The sequence below is a fragment of the Podarcis tiliguerta genome, assembly GCF_965153285.1.
Source record: "Podarcis tiliguerta genome assembly, chromosome: 1".
NCBI classification, from domain to species: Eukaryota; Metazoa; Chordata; class Lepidosauria; order Squamata; family Lacertidae; genus Podarcis; species Podarcis tiliguerta.
In genome coordinates, this window is record NC_139534.1 from 101,363,052 (window position 1) to 101,381,162 (window position 18,111).

The window sequence follows — 18,111 nt, forward strand, 5'->3', positions numbered from 1 at the left end:
ATGGAAGGAGCCAGAGCCTGATAATGTGTTGGAAAGAATTAATGGGACCAGCGGCAGACCTTGGGGTCTCAAATTCCAGCGGCACCCTGTGCAACATTAAAAACTGGGACACACACACACACACACACACTCCGGCCTCTCGCCTTCCATTCTACATCATTGTTGCAACCCCCTATTGACTCAGCGCCCAAGTCCAGCCACAACGATTCATGATAGACTTCACACGCTGATAAAATCTGTAGCATTATAAACCAAGGTATGCTCCCAGATTTTCCATAGAAAATAGGAATATATGGAAATGAATTATTGAGTCAGTACAGAGTATGATGGTATGACCCAGTGTTTATTGACTCCTGAAACACTTTTTTCCACATTTTTATTTTTTAAATTAACATGAACACAAAATGTGGGGAGAACAGCAAAATACCACAGAATGTTTCAGTAATCGGCCCACCTGCCAGTAACGATGACCAGCATGTAGCCTGGCAAAAGGTATGTCCAAAATGCACTCCCAGAGATTGTTGGGGAGTGAGTCACAGGTGTAAAAAGCGAAAACCAGAGAGAGAGAGATTTGCCAGCAAATGGATACAATTTTCATGCAAGCAAAATTAGGAATCAATTATTATGAAAATACCAAAAATAACCTAATCAGTGAGTATGGAACAAAACATTCGTACGAGATGCAAATTAAAGACTACACTTTCTGGACTCTCCACCCCACTCCCCTGAAGTTGCTACCTCGTAGGAGCAAAGGAAACACTGGAGGAATATGAGATTACCACAAGTCTTTCAGCACAGGAAGTCTACAAATGGGCATCCAGGTTTAAAATACAAATAGCCTACTCATAGGAATAGTTCTTTTGTTTTTTAAGAAAGTTGGCATTTTTGCCCAATGTTTATTCCACAGCAAACACAATTGCTTTGAACAGCAACTTCGCCTGGTGTGTTTGATGTGCAAAGGAAACAGATTTGGAAAGGTAATTATTGGGCTGCATGCATTTAATTGAGTCAAACATTAGACTAATCAATGAAGGCTGGAATCCTGTGCTCTTAATGGTACACACACCATGTATTCATATAAGGAGTATTATGCTGTCACTCCACGCAATGCTGAATTGCAGTATTTGACCTCAGGTAAGAGCATCTGAGGTGAAACTCAAATGTCTAGTAATCATACTTTAATAATCGTACATTATTACTAAAGGCACTGGAATTATTTCACACCCCTTCCAGTTCCCATGTCCAATTGGCGCCGTTTGGTTGAGATACCAGCAGTGAATATTTCACTCATATAAAACTCAACCATCAATACTTTTTAGCTTGATCCAATTATTTCATTGATCTGCTGCCACCATTTCTTAATAGACCACTTAGACTGTTTGCTGAAACAGAATTCAGAACCATTCAAAACAGTTCACCCATTTTTGTAATAATCTGAAAAGTATCCAAAATTTTGCATAAATATAACATCACTAAAACATTCAAATACTTTACCACGCTTACAACCATAGTTCTGAGTATTCCTGCATTTTCAAGTTTTTAGATGCTTAGGAGTTAAGAAAGATGAGCACGCAGGCTGTTACTTATCTATGAGTGGTGAGGACAATACGATAATCTTTATTGTCATTGTCCCATACAGAACAACGAAACTGACAGTAGCTTTATAAAAGTGTGTGGTAATATAGTTCTTTTTCAACTGATGTGAGCTATTTATGTTATCTGTGAGGGGGGAGGTTTTATCACTCACTAGCACAGATGGGATGAATCAGCTTCTACGCTTTATCTATTGAAGTCTAATTTGAGCTGATCAATTCTTTCTGAAATTAAGCAGGCTCTTTGTGTTGAAGTCACACAGCAATCCCACCAAAATGCATAAAACCATCTTGATCACACAGGAACCTGAGGACATGGACTCGTTCAGGAGCATCTTAAAATTCAGACTTCAAATATGGCAGCAAGAGAGTCCTTTTTTCCCTTAAAGAAACAACTGTTAATTTGCTACAAAACATATTGCCTTTACATGCTGTGTTGTTAAGTGGCTTAATATTTATCACACACACACAGGTATGTGCTAAGACTAAGCAATGCTTAAATATTAGTCTTGTTCATGGGCTTTAGTTCTGGGAGAGCATTGTGCTTGTCTGGGAATATGATAATGGTCATTCCTTATTTAAATGTATAAAGAGTAATAGCACAAAATGAAAACACTGAAGAAAATGTTGGCTTGTATGAACAAGAAAAAAGCAAACTGCCTGTGTCAATTAAGTTTGTGGAAATATATGGAACATGGAAGAAAATATATACATATGGAAGAACAAAGCAAGGTTCACATCATTGCTATAGGTATCAATGAAATGAGTGAATTTATACTCATGTGTTGTTTGTGTTACATACTTTGGTGAAAACAATACGATTTTGAGGGAAATAACCATTGTATTGCTCCCATACTACGCATGATCTATGGTAAGTGCTGAATGTCTAGGTTTCTGTTACTGAGAATAAAAAAGTTTTCTTTTCTCTCTCCTTAAAAAAAGTGAAACTAGGGTAAGAAAACTTGTGCTTGGTAATTAGTAATCCTGCCTCAGCACAATTCATGGCTCAAATGCAGGAAGGAAATATTTTCCTGCAGTAATGTAAAACCTGGGACCAAGTAATTTCTCCCCACACAAATCACAACATACCCTGAAATAAAAATACACAAACATCTGACCTGCAGTGGGGATATGACTTGGCACCACAGAGACTATGAACCTTAGTCCAAAATGTTTTTATAGCATGCCTGCCTGCAAGGTAATGTGCTATGATATTGCGTAGGTACAGACAGTATCGTACGTCCCATCTGACACTTTTTGCTGGCACAACAAATTTTAGGATTGAGCTGTAAAGGTTGAAGTATCGAACACACTTCCTCATAGACTCACAAACAACAGAGATTAAGTTTGAGATTCAATTGTACAATCCGAGCTCCATTAATGTTAGGGTAGAAATTAAATCAGAGATGTAAAGTGACTCAGGATGGCATTCTGTATCTGACCACAGCTATCCTGCCATGCAATTGCCAGGTCAAAAAAAAAAAAAAAAAAACAGACAGAGTTACGTTTCCATCATTCAAATTGTGGCAGTTGGAAGATCAGTTTTAAAAGAATAAAAATAAAGCTTGACTAGGTGAATTCTTAGCATATATGCATTCAGTTTATCATCAACTTTTTTTTTTTATTTAAAAAAGGTTTACAAATTTGGGTAGGAGGTGGCTGCTTCGTAAAATGTGTATAGACAGATCATTCATACTTCAGAAAAAGAAGAGGGGGAAAAGGAAACAGTCGACAGCTGCTCAAATGCTTCCACCTCTGTCCTGGGGCTCTAAAAGGCAGAGCAATGGAACGCTGCTGCTGCTTGGCTTTAGCAACATGAATAAAATCCAGGCAATTTTATGGGAAGTGGGAGGCTTATCCTTTTAGGGGGGGGGGGTTAACAATATAGGCTGGTGAAGCCAATAGCCTGTGCAGCAAAGTGACAAGGCGGCCCATCAAAGGCCCCACGTTGAACATAATGAAGTTGGCTCCTGACAGACGTGTACTGTAGTTCCGTTTTGCATCCCTGATTGCTTCTGTTGCTGCCCATCTGCAGTCTGCCAGAGAGGGATCCTTCCCATTGAACTAGAAAAACGTACATAAAGTGCAAATCAAGACTCAGGTTTCCCCAACAGTTGCGAATGCTTAGGATCTTTATTACCAGTATTGCCAACTCGGTCTTGTCATTAGCACCAGGCTGGGTGATATTCTTCACTTTCTAAAAAACGACACCTGGTGGTGGCATTCTCCACTTAAAAGGCAGGTAGAAAAGAGGGGTGCTTTATGCCAAATGGATGTGGTAGGAAGCTGCCAGGAGTACCATCACTGTAATAGGCAAATGCTAGACAGTGCCCAAAAAATTAGTGCATTTCTGCAAGAAGAGAGTCCAGTAATCACCGGAAACAGACCACATCTTTGGATCTTATTGCTTGCAAAACAGTCCCGTAATCATCATTAAAAGGAATTACGTTGGGTATCCCTCTGTTCAGTCTTCATTGAGAACTGCTTCTGTCTTCCCTGCATCTACAATGAAAGACCAAATATATGATTAAATGCCAGAATACATGTTGCAGGCAGGCCAACACAGTACTCATACTGAATATCTGAGTTTATATATCCTTCCTAGAGAAAATGGCAACATTCTTATTGTTTGGGTTTGTAGTAGCAGGAATCTGAACCCAGAATTTCGTGGTCTTAACTATACCACCACATGCTTGAAAACCAAACCCTGGTCTTGCTGCTTATCACAACTGTACTTTTTTTTTTTGGAAAAAAAAAAGATCTCTCAAATGCTAAATCAGCAATGACAACACAAGAAATCCGAGTAGGCGGAAACTAAATGTTTTGGGGAATGTATGGTTGCCCCTCTCTGCATCTTTCCTACCTTCACAACAAATGTTTCATTCTAAGATGATTTGAGATGTGATGTCATTGCGGTTCAAATTTTCCCACCCACCCTCCACATCATTGGCACAATGAGATCACATCATCCAGAACAGCAGCAGCAGCAGCAGCTACACTTCCCTTATCTTGGTCTGGTTCCCGCATCATATCAAGCCATATTTTAAAACAAACTATGGTTTATAGCAGGGGTCAGCAAACTTTTTCAGCAGGGGGCCAGTCCACTGTCCCTCAGATCTTGGGAGGGGCTGGACTATATTTCTTTGGAGGGGGGATGAACGAATTCCTATGCCCCACAAATAACCCAGAGATGCATTTAAAATAAAAGGGTACATTCTACTCATGTAAAAACATGCTGATTCCTGGACTGTCCGTGGACCAGATTTAGAAGGCAATTGGGCCAGATCTGGCCCCTGGGCCTTAGTTTGCCTAGCCATGGTTTAAAGTGAAGGAGTGGCATCCTGGTGCACCTTGCTCAAACATACCAGAGTCATTCCTTCCCATACTCCTGCTTCTGCCTTGCTAGAGAGGAAACAAACCAGAGTTTGGTTGGTGTCATCTGAACTTGACTCGTGGGTTGTTTCATCCAAACAAACCACAAGTGGTAACCAAGGTTTCTTGGCTTTCCACTCATGGTTTGTTTGGAGGAAACAAACCAACAACCCCCAGTTCAGGCAACATGAGAAGCCAAACTCTGTGTGGTCTAGCTGTGGCAGCAGGAATAAGGCATGAGCCAGATGCTGCTTGCTCACACTAAACCATAGTTTGTTCTAAACTATGGACTGGTGTGACGTGTGAACTGGGCCATTACATATTTTGAAGCTCACTTATAAACTTATATTATCTGATTTAAAGTCCAGTGGCCAATCAAGGGAAAGGCAGGCACGGTCGAAGATTGTGAGCAAACTGCTCATTCTGAAGATGCAACAGTTTCAGAGACGCTTCTGCATGGGGGATAAATACTCTGACTGCATTGCCCAAACTGTGGAATGCAGACAGGCTGCTGCATACTATACAGTACATCTTCTGGCAGAAACCTATTTTCACATACGAATTGAATTCCTGTATCAGGCCTAAGGTGAGTTCCATGTAATTAATTCTAGGGAGCTTGTAATATCACAATATGATGGGTGGCAGATTTGATGATGTCGTAAATAAATGAACATACCAACTAAATTCCTGAATTTCTTTTTGGCTTCTGCTCTTTCTTCAGCATCAAAATACCACACAGTCATGGCATACCTGTAAAGGAGAGGAAATCGATTTAAGTCTCTAAATGCTACCCTGAGAGAAGAGAAAACTACACTTTTCTCTCATATAAATAATAATAATACAGAAACAGTGATTCACTTCAATGTTAGAAATATATTAATAAGCAGCCAAATTGGTCAGTAGGTGACAGTCTAGGCATGCACATCACAACTCTGTTCATTTGCATGCAAGGCACACAGATATAAATAGGCAGACAAATACAGCTGTTTTTTATGCCTTCATCTCCATCCAGTTATAGACACATCTAGAGAGTAACACAGCATACAACAGGTAACCTAAGTTGTCTCGAAGTTCTTTATGGCAATATTATGAAATATGAAAATAATGGACTATAGCTACCTAGTACACTGTCTAAAGCAAAGATCATCAGGTGTCACTAACGTAAAAATGCCATCAGAAAGAACCACATGAGCAAAAATATTTTACACATGCCCAGATCAGTGAGAGCAATCATGGCAGCAGCAGCATAAACAGTGGCAAAGGGATGTGGGAAATAATGGTGGCAGGCAAAGGTTCAAGTCAACAGGAGCTTCAGACAACTAACTGCAGCCATTTCACCCCTCCTTTTGCACAAGTGATGAAATGAGCCAGGGACCACAGCTAGCCATAGTTTCCTTTTACGTCGGAATCAGGAAACTATGGTTGATAGCTTCCAAACAAGCTAGAATATGAAGTCATATGGTCTAAAGTTGGCTTCCAAATCCTGGCTTGTATGAAAACTATTAACCAGAGTTTCCTGGTTTGGGCAGAACCAGAAACTACAGCAAATTGTGGCTCTTGGTTGGTTGGTTGGTTGGTTGGTTGGTTTGCTTGCTTGCTTGTGCAAAGTGGGGAGCAAAACAGGTGCCTGAAGTTTGTGCTTATTTTGGCTCATTAAACTTAGGTCTCAATCCTCCAAGCCAGGATTTACATGGAAAGCCACTGTCAACAAAGCATTTGCTATATACCTCAACCTTTATGGGGCTGTTTTGAAAGAAGTGCTTGCTTACATGCACCAGACCCAGGTGGGTTAGAAAAATCTGCCAGCTGGAGGTACTTTTCTGAACAGGGTTGGACAACATGTTCAGCACCCAGAAGCACAATAGGAATCATATGTTGAGCCAAGAGGTCAACATTAATTTGCATAATGCTTTACACAAAACCATGCATATGCAAATCACCATCATTCAAGGCTTTTATTTACTCTAAATGTGAAAAATCATTAAGTCATTTCCTCACAAGCATAAAATATGGCATTAGAAGAAGCTATGGTTAAAAATAAAGATAATGAATCAAGGCTGGCATGAGTCCATCTGCAGGTGGGGGGGTAGAGAGAAGGGGGGAAGCCCTGTTGTGCAAGAGGAAGTCCTTATGGAGGCCTCCTCTGATGACTCATTAGATGAACCCATTTACTATTTATTTCTGGAATAACAATGTTTCTCTAGGTGATGTGCAAAAGAATACACAATTAAAACAATATTCAAAATAAACAAAACCAATAAAGCCCACTGAACCACAATTCAGTCATAAAATCAACAGAGTGGGGCAACCAATTCACTATCAACAGAGCACCCATCCAACAACTAAAACCAATCAATTGCTGTCTATCTTGGGAGCAAGGACATAAAAATGCAAAATATCCATGGATGAAATCCACTGTCACATGAGCAAATGTTCTCTTCCTATTCCTCATCTTCCACGTTGTGTCCAAATCTGCTCTGGAGGGTCCTCAATTCTCCAGGGCAGATTTGGGGAGCACACATGAAACGGGGAGAGGCAGGGGTAGCCTGAGTGCCAGAATTGAAGTCCATTCCACTCACAGATGCCACAACTGGGCACCATCCAATGGTTGTTGTTGTTTTAACTCACATCTTCTTTACCTTGTTGCATAGGAGGGCTGCACTTCATGTGGGTTCCTTCGATCTGACCAGAAAAAAAGTAATCTGTCGAATAGAGGTTCAACGTCTGCTACGTAGGACTTGCCCTCTGGGAATATTCGTAGAATTCCACCATGTAGCTTGAGAGAGAGAAAGGAACAGCATTCATTTTAAAACTTAAGAAAATTTAAGATATGGTTGTGAATCATAAGTGTTTGAGAAACAGAAGGGGAGGTTTAATGTAAAGTAAAAGGAAAAATATTTCTGGGAGGAGAAGCTCCGTTAATGGGCTTAGGAATGATGACTGACTGCCAACAGGATAAATACAGAAGTATAACTCTGTTTAGGCACATGATAGAAAAGAAACAGCTTTATTTATCCTTTCTTTTTATAGAATGCTTGTCTTATCATTTGTGGTGTTGTTTGGTTTTCTTTTCTTTTTTTAAAAAAGGTTGCTGCTTCCTGGCAGGTTCGTTGTAACTTGCAAGCGAGGCTTGATTCTTGAGAATATTTCAAAGTGTACACTTGCATATACGGTTGTTTCTCTTCGGATCCCGCCCCTCCCCATAAACTTCCACGTGGGACACTGTTGTAAAAGTAAAATCTAGTTTGTTAAAAGTGCCAAGGAGGCTCCCATGACCCTCACAGAGCAACAATTCACAGAGTTCCCTGAGGAGAGAGATTGGTTGCAAAACCACTCTGATAACTGTAGCTCTCTGAGGGGAAGCAACATCGCCTAACAACTCTCAGCACCCTTAACAAAGTACAGTTCCCAGTTTTCTCCAGGGGGAGCCATGGCTGTTTGAAGCGATATGACACGGCTTTAAATGCATAGCACAGATGGGGAAAGAGTTTCCTCACTGTTTTGTCTCTGGTACGCCAAACCAGGGGGCTTTATTTACCCCCACTCCTCTCTGTTTATTTATTGCTCTCAGGCCTGTTACTGGCACTTACACAGCAGCCCAACTGTAAGCCATGGGGCACACCCACAGGACTGTCACTTTGGTTGAGAGTTTTGCTTCACAAGGAGCGTGGGAAGCATCAGTGGAAACGGCAGGTACATTTTCCTCCTGGGAAATGCCAAAACTTGGATGAAGAGTCTAACTACGCAGACATCAAAGCCGTCTCTGGTCCCACAATCTGCCAGCCAACCAAGTGGAGAGGCAGCAGCAACCTGTGCTGCCTTAAGGCCTTTTAAAAACATGGTGGAGTTTAGAAGCATTTTCCAGCCACCTCTGAGCTCCTAGAATAAGTCCAGGTTGACACATTTCAATAGGGGATTGCAGCCAATTATAGCTCCTGATGAGCTACATATACGATACTTGTGTTTGCCACTTGTAGAGACTTTTGTGTATACTTAAGAAAAAATTTTTTTTAGGGAATTGGTCCTAATAATATGGCAGCTTGCAAGTTATAATGAGTCCCCCAGGAGGCAGCAACTCATTTCACTCGCTCGGGCAATTTATATACTACTTATATTTAAATAAAACTCTAAGCAGAAAAGAGTTCTAAGAAAATGTAGTCCGGGTTCTTCTATTCCCTAACTCAGAGGGTTTGGGATCTTACTGGCTTGGTTTGCACATCAATGGTTTACCACGATCACACCTTTATGGTCTATTTCGCTCCTTGAAGCCACGAATGCCTGGCTTTGTGTTATGTCCGAATCAGGGATCATGGCTTGTTTTGTTCCCAAGAAACCACAATCAGTAGCTGAGTTTGTTCTTGGATTACTGAGCTGGAGTTTTGCAGCAAACAAATCACAATCCCCAGTTCAGCTGCAAAACTAAGCCAGGGATTGTGCTTTGCTTCTTCCCAGGACAAGAGAATAGAAGTGAGCAATGTTTTACCACGATGTGCAAGCTGGGCCATTCTGTCAATATTTCCTTGTCAGTCACGAGGGCTGGGCACTGCTATTGACTGTAGAAGACATTTTTTTTCCAGTTTCAGGGCTTTGAAAATTGATGTTTTTGACAGATCCTAAGTGCACAATGCCAACTCATTTCTCTTCATGGCAAACTGCTTCCAAGCCCTGAACAGGTATGTTAGCAAATACACTGCTATTTATGAGGTTTAGGCTAAGGCATGGAGGGCGAGGCTTACCCGATAATGAAAAAATACAAGTTTGCACAACCTCCTTCTGCATAACGCAAGACAAAAAAAAAAAAAAAAATCCCTCATAAGCAGAATTGTTCCTTTAGCATTCTTTAAAGGTTGTTTCATGGGAGGGAGGGATAGTTCAAAGGATGAGAGGACTACAAACTATCCTGTGATTCTTTACGTAATCTGCTTCAGCTGCCAAAAGCACATTTGTTTCTTTGCGGTGTTGTTTTGTTTTCATCAGGCTAAAACCTTCATTATCCATCTCTTTAAACCCTCAGCCCAGAACCTCCAAATAACTACTTGCCTTCCAAAAATTGTGTGTCAAATGGAAATAAAAATAATGCAACAAGGAAATGAATTTTAGCTTCACGTTTTCCCTGTGCTCACTGTAAACAGTGGTTATGTATCCAGTAACAAAATGGTGTTATGGTTCAGTTGCTTCCCAACCTAGTGCCCTCCTGGTGTTTTTGACTACAACTCCCATTAGGTGTGCCAGACGAGGCTGAGAGAAGTTGTCATCTGAAACATCTGGATGTGCTATATTGGGGAAGTCTGGCTTAGGCCAGGAGCGGATCACAGCTGGCATCACCTCATGGCAATGGTGGCACTGCCACATTCTGGGGTGGGGTGGGGTGGAGCAGTGCATCAGTGATGTCAGAGCACTTAAGTTGCACCACAGAGTCCACCTGGCAACAAAAATGCTGTCCACAGCACTGTCCATCTCACCTGCTACTCCTGGCTGAAGACATTCTACACAGTTCAATACAGTGTTAAAGAGTAAGAAAGCAGGACAATGCAGAAGGCAAGCTTTGAGTGCCTCTCAAAATATCACCGTCTTCCTACCTTCGAATCCCAGTTCTTGTTCAGGTAGTAAATACAGGTGATACAGCGCCCATCGCCATTGGGATTGTCTACATGACGCACATAGCCAGTTCCATTTCCAGGGTAGCAGGCTACCATTGCCTAAGCGATGAAAGGCAAAGAGAATGAACATTGGTTAGATTTTTCTTCATGGATCTTTTATAGTTTGTTTTTTGAAGAAAATACTTAAAATGCATAAACAGCAAACATCAATGGAACGCTCACAGTAAAACTGTTGAGAGAAACATATACCCCACCCTGGGAATCAATGATAATTGACACAGAAGCAAGCAAAGCGCACAACACAAACTGAAATCAAGAGGATACCAAACTGAGATGAGAAAACCAATATGAACGAGATAAAATGGCAATAAGGGGATAATGTAGAAGAGAAATGGATAAAATATTTGCAGATGCCAATAGAATTAAGTGAATATTTTTTTAATTAAAAAATGAATAAACAAACCCCCCAAATAATGTTTCCACTTTTTTCTTAAACTTTCTATTTACTCTTTTTTGCCATGACCCAAACAATGCCAAGCTTTTCAATGCCACTGATCACAGACTGATTTCTGTAGGTGCTAACAAGATTATTCACACACACCCCATTCTCCTGTAAAACCAATGCTTTTAAGAAGCAATGCTCCTGGATGAAGAATGTGAAACTCATTCTCATTTCAACTGATTCGTAAATAATTTTAAGCTGGAGATTAGAAGCAGGTGAAACTGAGGAATAGTCAATCAAGTGCTGGCAGAGACCTTAAAAATACATTTTAAAAATTCTGCAGTATTAGTGTAGGAATGGTTGGCCCAATCCTGCCTGAAGTTGTCCTGTCTGCACATCCGCCCCACCCGAAATTCAAGCAAGCACCGTGTAAGCACAGGTTGTTGGTGTATGGTCACTTTATAGTCCATTCTGGTGCTACAGTGCTAGGATTCAAGGGGCCAAACTAGACATGCCATGAAAATGCTTATACTGACAGTGGCAACTACCTTTCCATCACCGCCAAAATTGTGATGCATTTGAAGCAGACCAAGAGGAGGAAATGGCATGAAGGGGCAACGTCAAGCAGAAACCTATCATGCATACAGTTTTTCTTACTCACATTAGAACATAACAAAGAGTCCTGCTGGACCAGGCCAAGGACCAATCTGGTCTAGCTTCCTGTTCTCACAGTGGCTAACTAGATGCCTATGGGAAGCCCAAAAGCAGGACTCATGTCCAACAGTACTCCCCCCACTTGAAATTCCCAGCAATTTAGAGGCAGTCTGCCTCCACAGTGGAGACAGAATGCAACCCTCAAGGCTAATAACTGCCAATAGCTCTATCCTCCAAAAATTACTCCAAAGCTGCTTTTACTGGTGATAACAGAAACTAGAGGGTTTGGTATATATATATTTCTGTGTAATGTCTAGTTCTCAGCCCTAAGTTATTCAAGTGATTTTCAAACGACACAATCCACTGGGAAGTTCTCCTGAGCAAATCCCATTGAAATGAATGGAAGGTGTGCAGAAGCACTTGCATAGATCACTTTCATTTTACTGGGACTTTCCAAGGAGAACTTTCAGGGTGTGGTTTCAGAGTACAGGACTGAGAGTTGGCCAGGTGTGGATAACAACAGGGCATGTTTTCTTGCGAGGAAACAGGCTGTAATGGTGATGCTCTAAAGATTATCTCCATTTTCATTATCTGCCATATCCAAAGGAGCGTTTCTAAATGCTTTCCCATAGCCACTTATTTCAGGTACCATAATCACATACTGTTCTCCCATATACTCTCATTTTCTTTTAAAGTGCTCAAGTGATAGTTTCCTTCTTTCTTTCTGCTTTATATCTAAACACCTTGAAGGGAGCAAATCTCCACAGCCTGAGGTCGCTCTTGGCTCTTTTGCTGAGCTTTCCAAATCTATCAAATCTATCAGACTACGCCGACATGGTATATGTGTCTGCTGTCTGAGGCTGAGCTGCAGAATTGGCCCAAACATACTGTATTACACTTCTTGTTCTGAATATTTTCAATACACCAATAGTCCTCCTTTTGTTTAGTTTACCAGACCAACAAATTTGAAACACCCACCATAAAGCGCAACTGAAGACAAGGGAGAATGCATGTTGCGTTCCAGGTGGGCAGGAAAAGGAGGTTCTTCACGGCACGTACTCATTCAGTCTGCTTTTACAACTGGAACAATATCGGAGGCCTGAGGCTGTCATTCCTGATTATCTTAATTACCACCACTTGCTGGAGGCCAAGTGTCTCCTAATCTGGAGAGGCAGGTGTCCATAGTTACAAGGGGAAATTCTCACCTCACCTCTCTGTGGGGGAAGGGGTACCTGTGCTCACCTAGAAGCCCCTGGGTCGGAGGCAGGTGGTGCCACAACCTGGTGAGGAAGCTTTGAAGTAAGATGCAATGGGAGTAACCATAGATCAGTGGAAGAGTGCATGCACTGCATGAAGATGCTCCCAGGTTCTATAGTTCTGCTCTGTTCTGCGTTGGTCAGACCACACCTGGAATACCGTGTCCAGTTCAGGGTGCCGCCATTTAAGAAGGATATTGACTAGTTGGAATGTGTGCAGAGGAGGGCAACCAAGGTGATCAAGGGTCTGGAGACCTAGTCATATGAGGAACAGTTGAAGGTGGTGGATTCTCCTTCCTAGGAGGTTTTTAAGCAGAGGTTGGATGGCCATCTGTCATGGATGCTTCAGTTGAAATTCCTGCATTGCAGGGGGTTGGACTAGAAGACCCTTGGGACACCTTCCAGCTCTATGATATGCCTTGCATCTGCAGTTAAAAGACTGAGGTGGCAGGTGATGTGAAAGACCTCCACCTGAGCCTCTAAAGAGCCACTGCCAGTCAGGATAGATAAAACTGAACTAGTATGCAATTAACCTGACCTGGAATAATGCAACTTGATATGTATTCTCTATCTTCTTCAAACACATAATATTTCCATTACCACAAATGTTCTCTCACTAAATAATATAGATTTGTAGAGAGGAGGACTTGATTGCCAGTAGTTTGGTAACAGGTTAAAAAAGTATTATTATTATTATTGTTATTGTTATTTTATTTATACCCCGCCCATCTGGCTGGTTTCCCCAGCCACTCTGGGCGGCTTCCAACAAAATATTAAAATACAGTAATGCATCAAACATGGTTTTCATCTGCTTGTACTGATTGGTGAAAATATGAATAAATTAATATATGTACCATTGGATATCTTGGGCCAATATAGGGCAGCATACAGCTCACACCGGCTATACAAAGGAAACAATCTTGGCATAGTGCCATGTCCATTCAGTGATACTTCATACAGTCCTGCCCAGAGAGATATTATTGGATTCATATTCTAAACCCTCGGATTTAGAATACAAGAAAGGAAACAGCAGGCAAAACATCTCTTCCACCCTTCCTTTCGTCCCCACCGCCACATAAAAACACAATTGGTGGTTTAGTTACACAAGCCTCTCTCTCCAATTCTGGTTGAAATTCATCAAAGAATGCTTGCAACACAGACAGCAAAGCAAATTAATGATAAAAAAGATATTGGCAATTAATTGGTAGTGGATGCCTTGCTTTATTTGTTCTAGACACATATACATAAAAACAACGTTTTGCAACATGGAACAGACAGTATGTTGCTTTTAATCAAAAGCAAGATAAAATCACCAGCAATTATAGGTTTATAATAAATCCAGTTCGCATGTTTCTGCATAGGTTGCTAGCTGAACAGATGTTTGGCACTCTAAACCTTGGCTGTGCTGATTATGCATTGGAGGAGGGCCTCAAGTTCAGTTCCCCTGAACAGATGACAGGTGCATTCAAAGTGAACCAGCTGGTGTGGCGATTGCACACTGTGATCCAAATCTGCAAGGATCATCGTAAAGTGCGTGAACCATTTTTAACCCTGTGTAGGAGCCAATCAAGAAGGCAATACATGCGTGAGAGTCTGTTGAGAGGCATGGATTAGCCTTACTGGAACATGGTTTGCATGTTGTTTGCTCTCAAAAGATCAGGTTCTTTAATAATGATGATGATAATAATAATAATAATAATAATAATAATAATAATAATAATAATAATGCAGTCCAGCTAATGATGAGCAGCTGGAAACTTCACAGAGTCAAGGTGGTGTAGTGGTTAGAGTGCCAGGCTAGGACCTTGAGAGACACAGATTCAAAACCTTACTAAGCCACAGACACAAACTCTAGTGTTCAAAAGCCTTTGCCATAAATATATTTGTGAAGTTTATGAAGCTCGGTGGGTAACGTTGGTCCAATCACCATCTCTTCAGCTTAATTTACTTCACAGGGTTGTTGCAGGAATAAAATTGGAGGGGGCATGCATCCTACCCGAGATTTTAAGAGGGAAGCACACATTTGCTGTTTTTACTCGGAGTTATCAATCGTTTATATCAGCAAGGCTAGAGAAATGTTGCAAGACACTATTCCAAATGGCTTTGGATCTATGTCATTAAGGGGTAGGGTTTTGCACTGGGTTTTAAAAAAAACAACTTCCTGTTGAATTTGCAATGGGACTTTAATGGGAAACTATAACTATGTTCCGATCCAAAACCAAGAGGTAGGCTATATATTTAAATATATAAATGTATATGAATAAATGATTAGAATAACGCACCCCAAAAAATCCTTATGTTAAAAAGTGACAGCACAGGCAGCATAACGTGAGTGGAGAAGAAGGGCTGAAACATTATATACTTTCCACCAACCCCTAGATGAAGGCTTAAACAATCATAGAATTGTATAGTTGGAAGGAATCCAGAGGGTCATCTAGTCCAACCCCTGCAATGCAGGAATCTCATGTATCCATGACAAAAGGGCCATCCAACCTGTGCTTTAAAACCTCCAATGAAGGAGAGTCCACCACTTTCCTAGGGCGTCCGTTCCTCAGAAGACGCATTTTGAGGCTGATGGAACACCACAAAAGTTACTGGAACAATGTAAGCTCATCTGTGTCTGAGAAAGACCCTGTCCTGCCCCAAAACAACCCAAAGTACTTTCTCCACTTTCCCCTGTTGCTTTTGTTTAAACTGAAAGAATGCCCATTTTTTAGGCCCCAGGGTTGACTGGAGAAATGACCTGTTTTCTCACTGGCTTTCTTGAGAAAAGTTGGTTCATTTCCAGGTGAATTTAAGGGCAGGGGTGGGGTAGTGGGCAGAGATCTTCTCCATCTCTTAACTTGGTGGCAGGATCCTGTCCCGAGCTTGGGGGCTGGGAGGGATGTAATTTCAGGGGTTAGAAATGAATAAAATAAATGGATAAAGAAATTAAAAGCTTGCCCCCTCAAACTGGCTGTGTATTCTCACTTTGCATTTTCACCACAGAGCAAAAGTCTGAAGGCTTTTTTGGGGGGGAGAGAGATAAAGGCTGAGAGAAACGCTCAGGCCACAGAATTGTGATTTTTGCTCAGAGTCTGCTCTAATTATCAAAACAATTAATCTTTCTTTTGTGAGAAGGGTGTTGTCTTACTCTTTAGCCCCTTCCTGCCCCTCCACCCTTCAATTTATATTGTGATGGATATTTATCTGCAAGCCTCCCAACTCCTCCTGTCCTCTCATTAGGCTCCTTCCTAGGTTCCTGAACATTTAAACTTCTTGTTTCCCCTTTTTAAATTGCATGCAGCAGATGTTCCCATTTTCTGCCCCCCCTCCCCGAAGTGCCCATAATTTAAGAACTGATCAACTGGACACAGAAAGCAGCCATGCCATCACAAGCCGACAATGCAAGAGGCTGTTGAAAACTAATTATTTTCCTGCGCAGGGTGCGGGAGGGAGGGGAGTCAGGAGCCAGCCTCCAATTAGCAAGAGCAAACACTCCGGGTGCATCAATGTATATAGATATATAATATATATGTATGTCTATATACACACACATGTTTCAGTGGAAGCTCTTTCGGTTCAGGGAGACTTCCTCAAACTGCTGTGTGTGTGATCTGGCTCCTTGCCAGCTAGATGATGGCTTAATGACAGTGCTACGTGCAGAGCGTGAGGCTATCAGCAATCAAACACAAACTTCACTCTAGAGTACACTTCACAGAGAAGCGGTCGAGGGAAGGGAAAGCACATAGAAAACATACAGCGCTTCTCAGTTCTGATTCTTGCTGAAAGCTCCCCCCTCCCCACCCTACTATCCCCAGACAAGAACGTACACACAGAAAACCCTTTCATTCCCTTGCCTCTCGCATTCTTCTGGAGCTGAATACAAGGGGATACATACAGTGAGTTGATATAGTTTTTATTATTATTATTAATTTATATACCACTTAATATGCAAAATCCCAAAGCGGCTAACATACAACAAAGTAAGACAATTAAACAGAAAAGAAAAATGGATACACAGCACTTAAAACTCAAAATACAAAGAAATGCATTGGTAAAAACATCCTATGCCCTTTTAAAATGTGTTTTTGTAGCGAGTGGCTATTGGGTTGTTATTTTTATTTTTATTATGTATTTTGTGGTTTTATATCTTGATTTTATTCTGTGAACAGCCCTGAGACCCCCAGGTATAAGGCGGTATATAAATTCAATCAATCATCAATCAATCAATCAATCAATCAATCAATCCAGAAAAGCCAACAAGAAAACATTCAGTTCAATGTCAATAAATAATAAAACAGAACAGTGTGAAGAATCTTATGAGCCAGAAAACACCTGCATAAAGAGATGGGTGGGTCTTCAGGAGGTGTTTAAAGCTTTCCATTCATTCTACATCATGAACAGCACATGGAAGGGTGGCCCAGAGAGTGGGCAGAATTCTGACCAGTGGCCATGTTAACTGGGGTGGATGAGAGTCCAGTAAGAGCTGAAATGCCACAGTTTCCTCAGTCCTGATTTAAAAGATAAATCCAGCAATGGGATTGGGACTGCCCTCAGAGCACCCTCTGTGGAACCCCTTTACCTCAGCAGTGCTTACAACAACCTTGTGGTGTTGGCCAGTGTCATTTTCCTAACATCACAGGTGGGTGGTTGAGGTTGAGAGAATGGTGTCTTGCATGAATAGTGCTTCTATCCTGCCCCTGAGCCAAGATCAACTAGCAAACCCAGAATGATGGCCTTCTGAGTTGCAGCACATCCACTTGCTTGAGTCATCTGCTCTGAAGAAACCTTAGTGCATTACACCTTGTTTGCAGTGCTTTGTGGGTCTGGAAAGAATATTCACTGTGTAAGGAAAACTTGTGACGGGCCTTCCCTAATACAGTGGTACCTCGGGTTAAGAACTTAATTCGTTCCGGAGGTCCGTTCTTAACCTAAAACTGTTCTTAACCTGAGGTACCACTTTACCTAATGGGGTCTCCATTAGCTCCACGTGCCGCTGCCACGCGATTTCTGTTCTCATCCTGAAGCAAAGTTCTTAATCCGAGATACTTTTTCTGGGTTAGCAGAGTCTGTAACCTGAAGTGTCTGTAACCTGTGGTACCACTGTACCAGGAAGCAGTCTATTTAAGTGGGGGTTGGTGTTTCTCTAAGGACTGTTTGCCAGTTCCTCACTTCCAAGAGTCATATCCTCACCAAGCATCTAAAAGGCATTC

General features: G+C 41.5%; 1 protein-coding gene across 2 annotated transcripts in view; it reads right to left on the reverse strand.

Moving 5' to 3' along the window:
* Positions 1-324: 324 nt before the first annotated feature.
* EGLN3 (egl-9 family hypoxia inducible factor 3) overlaps positions 325-18,111 on the reverse strand; it is a 39,744-nt gene continuing 21,957 nt past the window's right edge. For both annotated transcript variants that reach the window (XM_083453323.1, XM_083453324.1), the window contains exons 2-5: positions 10,544-10,663; positions 7,604-7,740; positions 5,641-5,714; positions 325-4,094 (exon numbers count right to left, since the gene is read on the reverse strand). In XM_083453323.1, coding sequence (XP_083309449.1) covers positions 4,057-4,094; positions 5,641-5,714; positions 7,604-7,740; positions 10,544-10,663 — 369 coding nt within the window. In that variant the 3' untranslated portion in view covers positions 325-4,056. The remainder of the gene's footprint in view (positions 4,095-5,640; positions 5,715-7,603; positions 7,741-10,543; positions 10,664-18,111) is intronic.